Source organism: Anarrhichthys ocellatus, unplaced genomic scaffold, assembly GCF_004355925.1.
Source record: "Anarrhichthys ocellatus isolate YVR2014 unplaced genomic scaffold, GSC_Weel_1.0 scaffold81, whole genome shotgun sequence".
Classification (NCBI taxonomy): domain Eukaryota; kingdom Metazoa; phylum Chordata; class Actinopteri; order Perciformes; family Anarhichadidae; genus Anarrhichthys; species Anarrhichthys ocellatus.
The window spans coordinates 1,050,334-1,063,050 of NW_022280111.1; the positions used below are offsets into that span (position 1 = coordinate 1,050,334).

General features: G+C 41.9%; 1 protein-coding gene across 5 annotated transcripts in view; it reads right to left on the reverse strand.

The window, feature by feature from the left end:
* The window catches only part of LOC116398321 (neuroendocrine convertase 1-like), a 140,824-nt gene that overhangs the window by 35,973 nt on the left and 92,134 nt on the right, over positions 1–12,717 (reverse strand). For all 5 annotated transcript variants that reach the window (XM_031874531.1, XM_031874530.1, XM_031874532.1 and 2 more), the window contains 3 exons: positions 9,485–9,657; positions 8,286–8,501; positions 7,523–7,626 (listed from right to left, as the gene is read on the reverse strand). In XM_031874531.1, the coding sequence (XP_031730391.1) occupies positions 7,523–7,626; positions 8,286–8,501; positions 9,485–9,657 (493 nt within the window). The remainder of the gene's footprint in view (positions 1–7,522; positions 7,627–8,285; positions 8,502–9,484; positions 9,658–12,717) is intronic.

Below are 12,717 nucleotides of genomic sequence, written 5' to 3' on the forward strand. Positions count from 1 at the left end.
CGATGAACATAGGGATCCCTCCATTGGATCCAATAAGTCCTCAAAATTAAACAAAAAAAAAAAACGTAACTGCCATAGAAGCGTTTTCTGATCGGATCAGCAGGTCAGAATCATTTGTCAGTGCCTTCTGAAACCGGAACAAAAGACCGTTGTTAATAAATTACATTAAAGGTTAGGAAATGATCGTGATCATGGTAAGAAAACAGACTGTTGATTGTTGAACAGGAAACAAACAGCAGTCGAGCCATCCTCTCCCCCGAACGATGGATTGTTGTTCTATAATGTCACCAGACTTCCTACTTTGCTTCCCGTCATAATTTCTAGAGGGCTTTGTCACTTGAACGTATATTGCTTTGGGACATTTGCTGAAATGACTGATGCTGTTGTTTTTCTCTTGAGGGACAGTTTTCCTGGATCGACATCAGCGCCAACACTAACCTCATCAAATGAATAGGGTATTAGCCAAACATCCCGAATACACATGAAGTATAGTATAGTTTTCTGTTCATAAGTTCAATTGTTCTGGTAAGTTAAAAAAGGTGGATTTCATAAACAAACTTTTAGCAAAATGACTTATCGACACCATTGGAGGAGCTATGCTGTTAAGCAGTACGTCTTCGGTCAGGGGAAGAAAAAAAACTGAGCCATTCGAAGGTGAAGCGGTTTGATAAAGACGCATATACGTAGAAGCATGTACAGTTGTGTGAAAAAGTGTTTGCCCCCTTCCTGATTTCTTATTTTTTTGCATGTTTGTCACACTTAAATGTTTCAGATCATCAAACAAATTTAAATATTAGACAAAGATAACACAAGTAAACACAAAATGCAGTTTTTAAATGAAGGTTTTTATTATTAAGGGGGAAAAAAAATCCAAACCTACATGGCCCTGTGTGAAAAAGTGATTGCCCCCTAAACCTAATAACTGGTTGGGCCACCCTTAGCAGCAACAACTGCAATCAAGCGTTTGCGATAACTGGCAATGAGTCTTTTACAGCACTGTAGAGGAATTTTGGCCCACTCATCTTTGCAGAATTGTTGTAATTCAGCCACATTGGAGGGTTTTCGAGCATGAACCGCCTTTTTAAGGTCATGCCACAGCATCTCAATCGGATTCAGGTCGGGACTTTGACTAGGCCATTCCAAAGTCTTCATTTTGTTTTTCTTAAGCCATTCAGAGGTGGACTTGCTGGTGTGTTTTGGATCATTGTCCTGCTGCAGAACCCAAGTGCGCTTCAGCTTGAGGTCACGAACAGATGGCCGGACATTCTCCTTCAGGATTTTTTGGTAGACAGCAGAATTCATGGTTCCATTTACCACAGCAAGTCTTCCAGGTCCTGAAGCAGCAAAACAGCCCCAGACCATCACACTACCACCACCATATTTTACTGTTGGTATGATGTTCCTTTTCTGAAATGCCGTGTTACTTTTACGCCAGATGTAATGGGACATACACTTTCCAAAAAGTTCAACTTTTGTCTCGTCAGTCCACAGAGTATTTTCCCAAAAGTCTTGGGGATCATCAAGATGTTTTCTGGCAAAACTGAGACGAGCCTTTATGTTCTTTTTGCTCAGCAGTGGTTTTCGTCTTGGAACTCTGCCATGCAGGCCATTTTTGCCCAGTCTCTTTGTTATGGTGGAGTCATGAACACTGACCTTAATTGAGGCAAGTGAGGCCTGCAGTTCTCTGGATGTTGTTCTGGGGTCTTTTGTGAGCTCTTGGATGAGTCGTCGCTGCGCTCTTGGGTAATTTTGGTCGGCCGGCCACTCCTGGGAAGGTTCACCACTGTTCCATGTTTTCGCCATTTGTGGATAATGGCTCTCACTGTGGTTCGCTGGAGTCCCAAAGCTTTAGAAATGGCTTTGTAACCTTTTCCAGACTGATAGATCTCAATTACTTTGTTTCTCATTTGTTCCTGAATTTCTTTGGATCGCAGCATGATGTCTAGCTTTTGAGGATCTTTTGGTCTACCTCACTTTGTCAGGCAGGTCCTATTTAAGTGCTTTCTTGATTGAGAACAGGTGTGGCAGTAATCAGGCCTGGGTGTGGCTAGAGAAATTGAACTCAGCTTTCCAAAGATGTGATAAACCACAGTTAAAATAAGAAATCAGGAAGGGGGCAAACACTTTTTCACACAACTGTAATTAAGCTGAAAGAAAGAAAGAGTTGGAGCTCAGTGCTGCTTGTATACGATCTGTATCTGTTTTCAACACCAGCAATCATACACTGTGTGTATAAGATGTATTTGACAAGTTCAATGTAAAGCTGTGTCTGTTGTTATGAGTTGAAGTGTCGTAATGACACATGACTCCATCCTGCATCATGGACGTATTTGCAGCCAGAAGAGATTGATTTATTTGCACTCACACTAACTTGCTTCCCTGAAGCCCAGCGTGTCCCATTTTGTTGTTCGTCTCTTTCTATTCGAACAGAAACTAAAGGAGATACCACTAACAGTCAAGCTTGTTAGTCAGCGGGGCATAATGTGTTGGTGCAAAACAAGCAGGAGTTTAAAACCCCACTGTCTCATCCCGGGAAGCACATCTTCTGCGTGGACACTTCGCGTTAACATCTTCTGCCGAGCCATCCGCAGCTTTAGTTGAAAGGCTGAGAAACTAACACACATGTGGATAAACATCTACACAGACACTCCCCCACATGTGGAGACAAACGCACACTGCGAGCGAAAGCGCGCACACACGCGTGTACATATTCACACAAGATGGCATATCACCCACTGTGTCATAACCGCACAGAAACACATGTAGATGCACGGACATACAGAAAAACATACAAACACTCAGAACACCAACCGCTAGACAAACACACACACACACACACACACACAGAGTGTCCCCACCCTGTGGAGAGTCAGAGTCTAATGTTTTCTCCATCTCTGTCCTTAGTTCGTCTCTATTAATCTCACGGCAGCGAGCCATGGACTGGTAAGACGCTCCACATCGCACTGTAATCTTCTCTTAATGTGCTGCACTCTCAGCCTAAGTGAACCCATTTGGAGTGACTGTGAGCAGACTGAGATTCCTCCCATGTTATCTGAACAAGTGTTACTAATGGGTTTATCAATTAGGCCAAGTCCAATAACTGCATGCCTGCAATCTCCTTTAAATACACTCCACCGACGCGGCCCTGATTCCTCTGGTTAATGAGTACATGTGTACACAAGCACCCGTGGGTGTGGGTGTGTGTGTGTGTGTGTGTGTGGGGGGGGGGGGGGGGGATGGACAGTTTGGATCTGTATGTCTGTATTTATGTGTGTATATTTCTGTGTGTGTGTGTGTGTGTGTGTGTAGGTGTGCATGTGTGTGGGTGTGTGTGTATGACTAGTTCACCACTGGACTGGCAAATTGAGAACCCCTTTTTTTTTATTTTTTTGTCTCCAAGCCAATAAAAATAAAAAAGAGGCCAGGAAAACTCAGATGTTTTGTGCATCCCACCCAATATGGGCAAAATAATTATACATTATTATTATAATTATTACTTGTAATAATTACTTGTTGATGATATGTTCCAGTGGACATAAAGATGTAGTGTTCGCTTGTTTATTCAAAATGTATTAATATTGAATGTATCGCGTGTCCAATTTGCACTAACTCCGACTGTGCATGTCCCGATCAATACACCTACCCAGTGTGAAGTAGATCGAACATACAAAGAGACAGAGATTCCTTGCTTTTATGTGCAGAATTAGCTAAAAGCTACCAAGTGACTCTATATGCTTTTTTGTTGTTCAAATGCAAAAACATTAGCGCAGGAGAAGCCCTCCGTGAGGACGAGTGTGTGTAGATCTGTGTGTGTGTTGGTGTGCTCACCTCTGGCACATGACTGTTTGAGTTAAGACCAATTAGAGCAAGTGGATTCACTTTTCCGTGTGCTCTCCCCACTGAGATCACTGGCTGATTACTCCTCCACTCCCCACAGACAACGTTTTATACATTATTTCTCTTATTTGTTGAATGGAGGCGGGAGGAGCGAAAGGGAAGTGAGTCAATGATCAGAGAATGTGTTTGTTTGACTTTTATGCTGTTTAAAGCCCCAAGCTGGAATTAATATTCTGTAGATAACTTAACATATATATGACTTAATATATAATAAATTATTTGCCTTTTTTTTTTGTCCCAAAAAAATGACCCTCACCTTTATCAGTTCCAAGTATAAACCACTGATTTATAAAATGAATCCGTCGTTTTTTAAAATACATTTTAACAATTAGATATATAGATAGAGATATATAGATTATAGATAATAGTTCACCTGATCAGAGCACAGGTGAGTGAGGCTAAGGAGGAGACAATCCATCTTTCCAGACAGCCCAAATAAACAAAGCAGCAAAGGGTAGACAGAAAAATGGACATCTGCAGGTGTAAAAATCCCAGAACATGAGGTGGAAACACCATAAAAAAAAAAGTAGTTCAGCTCCCTCCGAGCAAATGGGACAAACCGGATGGATGAATGGATGAAAGAAACATAAAGTGACAAAGAGGCTGACACGGTGATAAAGTGAACAAACAAACAGTGAGAGACAGAGAGAGGAGCGAAGAATTGATCTGTCCTTATGGTTTGTTGGACAGCCGTCGAGACGAATGGATGGAGACAGATGGAAACACAGACAGACGGGCCAACATAGTGTCAGAGAGACGGATAGAGAGTGACACCATCACACTGTCAGGGTAGCAACACACTGAAGGGTATCCTGACAGCATAGACGACAACACACTGTTCGCTCATTTAGGCACTCTGGCATTTTTGTATCTGCACTGTTTGCTGCGCTGTCAACTATTTCCAGCAAAATAGCCTTTCATATCATATCAGGAATGACAAATATGATTTGTTTCCAGGTCTGAGCAATTTCATTTCAACATCTAGTGATCCGCTCACTTTTTTGTTAAATTAACAGAGAAAAAGATAAAGATTGGAACAAAAGGTTTGAGCGTTTCGCAAAAGACAGAAAAACTGAAGACTGTAGTTGCATGATGAGAAAAGGGAGTTGGAGTTAATATATGAATTAAATATGTAATTTTAAGGATGTGTATCAAATGTACCCTCATCATTAGCTGGAAATACTGTATTTCAGGCAGGTTGTTTGTGATGAATGGGGATCACAGAGGTAAACAAAAAAAAATAGAAAGAAAGAGTACGGCAGAATATATATGAGTGAGTGTGTTTGTGTGAAAAGTGAAGAGACAGAGTGAGACACAGAATGAGCAAGTGTGAGAAACACAGAAAGAGAGAGAGACCCAGAAAGCAATACAGAGACAGACAGAGAGAGCCCGGCTCCATAAAGACGTGAGCAGAATGCTGCTGATCTGAGCGAGAGAGGTGATATATAGTTTAGTCAGCAGCAGCGGGTCACGACAAAGCCTTTAACAGTAATGTCCCGGGAGTCGCCTCGCCCAGGGGACCCGCGCTCCATTTTACAGCCAAGCGACTGAGACCGAGACGCCGCGGCATGACAGCTGGAGCAGTAAAGCCGGCCTCTAGTACCATCCATAACATGAAGGAGGCGTAGACGCCGCTGATACCGCCACAAAACACCAGGCCCGAGGCCACACCGACAGCTGGCGAGTTAAGAGGGAGGAAGAAAAAGGGGGCTTGGGAAATGGCAGGAAGTGGCAGACGAGACAAAGGAGAGAAGAAAAAGGATTGGTGATATATTTGCAGATTTAGATTGAAACAGAAAGAAAGGAGCTAAAGATGATCTACAACAAAAGAGGGACTGAAGGCCCTTTTCACACATGCACCGTAAACCCTGAATGTATCAAGACATTACTCAGAGTAGCTGCACGCGAGAATGCAAATGTAAATAATCAGACAAAGTCTGTAGAATGTCCGATTGAGCCCATGTGTGAGTAAAGCGGGTCATCGTCCGGAGACTTTACAGCGAGCAAGTGGGTGTGTTGATGACGTTTCTATCACGCAGATGGCGGGAAACCAGAAGAATACAAACACCCGAGGGTGAAGAGGAGAGTTCAGTTTTACAAAGACTCCAACGAAAATCTCTAACAGCGAGATTTTGGGGACTTCTGTCGGTACATGCCAACGGCAAAATTGTCGAACAAATTAATTATAACATCAAGAAACTTGATTGTTAATGACCAAATTACGAACCAGCTATATAGTGCTGCAGTGCGCTTAAAGTCCCAGTGAAACGGAAGTTGGAGTGCCTTTAGCTTTGGGCGACTAGCTAGCCACACTGGCCATAAAAAACTGCATACGATCACAGCTTGTGGATCGTATTAGCCTACAGAGCAATATGGCGAGTTATGAAGAGCGGTGTGTTTGGATATCAGCGGGCAAAAACATTGTTTTCATTTCCAAAACAATGTGACTGAGGTGTAATTAGTTCAAGCTAAACTTTTGACGATTTTCAACCAGCTCTGTGTCAATGCAGTGCATGCAGATGAACATCCGCCAGATGGCGCGTTTAGCCGCCGGATGAGCGAGGACTTTGACCGCTGGCGGCTTGGAGGAAGGCCGAGCACTGTTGATCTGTCCGACGCTGCAGTGACACAGAGCCGGGTTTAAAATCGGCAAAGACTCCCATTCATCTCTCACCTCGTCCTCCTACTAAGCCAACAGTCATCTGTAGCTCAGTATCACGCTAAACTATAAGCCCACCCACATTTTAGAGGTCCAATCAAATGCGAAGGATTTGATTTAAACTCTACACTGCTCAAATATTCCATTTCACCGTGACATATGCCTCAGTACAGAATCTAAAGACGCTCTTACTTCCGCTTCACTTATTCTTGAACATAACAAATAGAGAGGAGGGTAAACGCTAACATACGAGGTCAAATTCAAAGTTGCAAGATGCATGGTTTCAAGGAAAGAATTATGTACTGAAATGATTGGCAGAAATGTTTTGAATATTGAGTAATTGAATAAGCCATGTACTGTATAAAGCAATTATTATAAAACATTGTCTCCCTCACACACATTGTCCTTTTCGGTTTTGGTCTGTGAGTTGGATAAAACAATCTATTTGAAGACCTCTCTTAAGGCCCAGGGGAACAATTTATTCATTTAATACTCAAAACAATTCATTGATAATCGCAAATCCAACGATGAACTGAAAAGGTAAATCTGCCGGATGGATTTACAGCCGACAGAGGAGGAGGTTACTGTGCTTCCAGACCAAACAGAGTGGAGGATTTCACAAGCATATTAAAGGCAGAACACGGCTGGTGGGAAAATAGCTTAACATAGCAGTCTTCTTCAGAGAAGACAAAGACAAGGTGTTGAGGAGCGACGTGGGTGAAAATAGCAACAACTGTTCTGTAAAGAAAAGCACTGGGTGGGGGGGGATATGGGTAATGTGGTCCTAACAACACGTGACAAGAAATCAAACACAACAGGGCTGGGGACTGAAGCGCCTCACACGGTAAGCATACACATTGCTTGAGTGTCCTTGTGCAACTCTCCGAGTCCCGACAAAAATCAATACGGTATCACATTCACTGTTGTAGTATTACTGGTGTGCACTGGGCAGAGACAGACACTTACTTCACTTCTAACGTAAGAGCCAGGATCCCTGCAGCGATCGGACCAGCACTGGATGTTCCTGGAAAGTGTGTGACACAGCCGTCGTCGATGTTGGTCACAGTGACCTGGAGGGACAACAAACTGAATGTGTCACAAGATGCAGCTTCGTGGATGTCATATATCGGTACGTAGAGTGAAAACAATGTGAGCTGTTTTGTCTAAATGGATTTCTGGGTGAGGTTTTTAGGAAAAAGTATGCAGCAAATCGGGCCAGGAGGGGTCCCACACTGTATTAACCATTAGAACACAGTTTTTCAGCGGTAACAATTTAAAAAAAACACGTCTGGTCTGACCACCTCCTAATGAGAGGTGGGAAAGGGAAGGCATAAAGGTGACATCACACTGATGAAATTGTCTGTTTCCGGCTGTCTTGTTTCTTCCTGACTTTTCACTGTTACCTCTGCCATCAACACCTCAGCTTCTTCCTCTCCCTCTCCCCAGCCACTACAGCCATGCTTTACCTCCAATTAACACTCGTTTGCTTCAGTGTGTCTGCGTGTGTGTGTGTGTGTGTGTGTGCGCAGCCCAGCAGTCAGCTAGGTCATTTGGCAGGCCTCTATAAATATCACACCAGTCGCTGCTCTTTAACAGGCTTCTCACAGCTCGCAGGAGCCAAAGAGCAGGGGCTGCTGACATGCACACATACACACACACACACATATATACGCACTCATTAATGATAAAGACTGTTGTTAGATGTATTAGGCGGTACATGCACACTAACCAGAGGTAGTGAGCCTCCCACGCCGGACTCTGTCAGAGTGACGGCCATCACACCGGGGCAGGGCTCGCCGAAGGAGGCGGGCCTCCCTGTTTGAGAGACGGCGCCGATGGCGATGTTGTAGATGGAGTTGACGTAGCCGTCTGCACCGCAGTGGTCGCGGTGCATTCCGCCATTACCTGCCGCCCACACAAAGATGCTGCCCTTTCCACCTCGTCCCTGAAAACGCAAACAAAGGGACGTGAAACTGAAAGGGCGAGTAAAAAAAAAAAGGTGGATTTCATAAAGACTGTTTCCATCGAGCGGTCAGCAGAGCATTGTGAATATCACATATGGAAATATATATTGCACACTCATAGGGAGGAAAAGTAGGATACCTGAGTGTCGAAAAAATTCATCAATTAAACACAATTCAAATTTGAGAGAGCATTTCTGTTTTTTGACACAAATATTTGTGTTTTTGTTAATGATGGTAACTTTTTACCCTTTTTATGTAATGATGAAAACGTGTGTGGATAGCTATGGTTCAACCAAGTGCATATTAGAGAACGTGGTGTTTTTTAAGTTAGGTTTTGTTTATAGTTGTATTGATATGCAGAAATCTATTCATTTCATTTATGTATATATTCATATGTGGGAGCACTACTATTTCTTTTTTTTTTGTTTTAACTCACAAGCACAAATAACATAAATCAAACCAAAGTGAACTAAAGCTACAAGGCCCATATCGCAATAGCTGAAAAAAAAAAAAAAAAAGAGAAATTCCAGAGGTCAGATTTGGAATACATTTAAACATGGACGGATAATAAGAAGGGCCGCTGGGCTCAGAAACGTAAGAGATGACTTTGAAAGTCAACTGAGAAATGATTATAAGTGTCACTTCAAAGTCAGGTACTTCAGGGGGGTGTTGGGACCCTTTGAACCCTTGGCCCAGGGCTCCCTCCATAATCCATGCATTGTATCTCAAAACACCCAAACAAGTTCATGCAATTGGAGAGAGCACCCAAAGACTGGTGGAAAGAAGGATCAATATTAAATATTTCTAAATCCCCCTCTAATCTCAAACACAGTCACTACACACATCCGTCTACATAATTCCAACCCTCGACATTTTGTCCTTCCGAGCTGAGCTCCACTGACAGTGTGGATGTCTGCTTTACATCTGACACACAGCAGTGTGAACCCGGATATGAAAGCCGTGCCTTGTGGGCTCCTAGCCGAAGGGCGCGCGCTGTCAGGCTGTGCGGCCCGTCCATTGTGGCCCCGTCGTCTCGCGGGCCCCAGCTGCAGACGTAGATGTCGATGAAGTGGATGTTGAAGGTCAGAGCTGTGGCCTCCATGGCATCGGTGACAGGGCCGTACAACAAGCGGATACCTGGACGGATCGGAAAGGTCACACGGATCAGAGTTCAGAGAGAGGCTTGTGGAAAAAAAAAATATATGAAATGACACTCAAAAAAACGTACTGACAACATTTTGCTTTCTGATGCTGCTTCAAAACAGACACAAAGATAGTGTTTTTAAATTGTAAGAGTTAAGATGAAAAGTTAATACAGTAACAGAGCTGTGACGCAATACTTGTGAGCACACTGAGTGTGCTCCCCATAGGCAAAAGCTTGAGGAGCCTAAACGTCTCATAAAGTGACTATATGGTTAAAGGAACCTTACCAATTTTCATAACATCATTTTCATATAGGCCCATGATACATGGGGGCGGCAACACTGCTTGCAATACTGGCAATATGACCGGGGCCATGGCAGCATAGGTTGCCATGCGATGTTATATTTTGCCATGAGTAGATTAACCGAATGACTACAGTGAGAGAAAGCTGAGGTTAGTATCGTCTTCTATTCACCTCCAGGGAGCCTAGAGGGCGACACACCGACTTAGTGTGCTTATCAAAGTGGAGAATTGCAGCCAAAATAGCATCCCAATAAGCAACATGGTTGGAATAATGGATTGCGTCACATTATGTAACATTTTGACAGTCCACTCCGGAAGAATTGTAACACAAAAACGCAGTGGTTCAGGTTTAAGCCAAAAGTGTGTGACTTGCGCTCCAGTTTCCAACAGATTGACTGTTTTATAGTTCTGATGGCAAAGTGCAATCAAAAGAAACCGATCCCAAAAGGAACGCATGGTAGTTAATTACAGATTTAAGTTTAATCTCTATGCTTCTATATGGCCAGCAATAACAACAAATTGTTTGTAGTAATTACACTTGCAATAACTCATTTTTAGGCCCCTTGCTGTAAACACAACATTGAAGTATTGAATCCCCTATTTAAGGTGATATGGCGAACTGGATAGCAAAAAGTTGTACATTTACACAGATATAGAACAACATTAGTATTCATTTGTAGTAGTGCTGTCACATAGCAGCTTTTATTTAAAAAAGATATCAGTCAAATCCATCTTTAACTTTGTTTTTTGCGTTTTTGTTTGATGACATATTGTCCAAGGAAGGATTTTTAAAAATAATACCATTTTAAGACACTCTAATGCCACTGAAATAATTACAATATGAAAACATAATAATGCAACAAAGAGCAATGGGCCTTTAATTCTTAAGAAAATGGCATTGAAATGTGAGTATTTTAAATAAATAATGTAAAACCACACAACCAAAACAATGAATAAAATGGACTCACAGGCTCTTTTAATAAAAATGTGATATGACTGTTTTGTTCGTATGCCCTTTGACGTTTCGGAGAATACTGCAACTAACAACGCATTGTTTGTCACATATATAAGAGAAGTCATGTGATCCATTATAAATAATAGTGATTTTAGCCATTTAAAGACTCCTTAACATGGCAATGCAAAACATTTTCACATCTGTGTTACATCCAGTTCAAATTTCCTTTTTCTAAAGACAAGACAGAGAATTCATGAGGTGTTTCACTTTAAATGTAATTGTGACTTTTCACTGAAGGACATTTTTGAGTATGAGTGTATTGTAAAAAAAAAAAAGTGTATCTCTTCTTCTAATTGTCTTAATATAATCTGCAATGCATCAAAATTTATTTCAAATAAAAAGAAAACAGCTTCATCAGGCTTAATTTGTCTTCTTTCTGTTGATTCATCACCTTCACGTATTGGTTGTATACTTAAAACAACATCACATCTAACAGGAACACATGCATTCACTGAGCATTTCGAGAGCGTTTGCTGAACAGCAGCACACAGAAAGCTCAGTCAGTCCTCGTCTACACACTACGAGCACAGGTCTCATCAGCACCCAGTAGATCGACATGCATCTTTTATTCGGGTCTTGCCCCCTAATCTCCTGTGTGTCAGACTCTGTTTATGAGTCGGGATGAAATAGACTCTGCAAGGTGAAATTAAGACCAACTTTGGAAAGATATTCCTGGTCTTGCCTCACAAAAAAACAAAAAAAATCTCTTTTAGTCAATTATGCAAGAGGCTCTCATCGGCCCCTCTGACAAATGAGGAAGGGCCAAGGGGTTAAAGGTCGCAGAGAGGAGTTTGAATGTCAGAGTTCAACGGAGGGATTCTTCCATGTTTCGTGCTGTTGACACCACTGTATGGGCATCTGTACGGTCGCGTTCAGCCAATTTTCTTTTACTCAAATATATCGTGTACTCCTCATTAACTTGTGGGTGATAGCACTCTTAGAGAATCCTATAAAAATCTTTGATTTCATAACAGAAAATGGGCCATCTTGTGTATTCGGTTCAGTCATCCCTCGCCAATGTTACATCCAACACTAAAAAAGCCATTACTGAAGCTCCCACTAAAAAATGAGCTGTTAAATAGGGTCAGCACGGCTCAATAGCAGCCAGTCACCGTGTCGCCTGTTGCTGCCACACACACTCAAAGCACATGGAATAAATGGCATAGTCTCACATACTCTTTTTCTTTTTCAAGAAGTATTTAGCATGACTTAAAACCAAAACTTCCTCTAGACGATTAAACAGACATGTGACTTCACAGTTGATGAGACTATTTGCAGCTGTAATTCGGCACCACAGACAGAATTGACTAAGAGGCTACCGGAAGACAAAAAAAACAGCAAATATTTTTTGCCAAATGTTAAAATGCTTTTTTCTTTAGACTAGTCATCACTGTAGAGTGTGGCCCAAAAAACGTTTTCTGTGGGAAAGTTTAATATGGCCGGGTTCAAGGCATCCTGTCACAATTTATATCCTACAGGAATTGAAAAGTGATGAATTAATATGTCAATCTGCCTCCGTAATTTAAAGATGTTTTGCATCAATGCAGAAAGCCAAAAAAACAAATCTGCCTTGTTGATGTCGAAGAAAATGTTCATGTTAAGCTTCCGATGTCCAGATTGTAGTTGCTTTTTAGTATTTTTGTAGTATACTCTAAATGGGAATAAGAGATTTTTCTATTGTATTTTTGCATTATCACATGATAGAGACTACTTTATAAGAGAGTACTGACCCACAA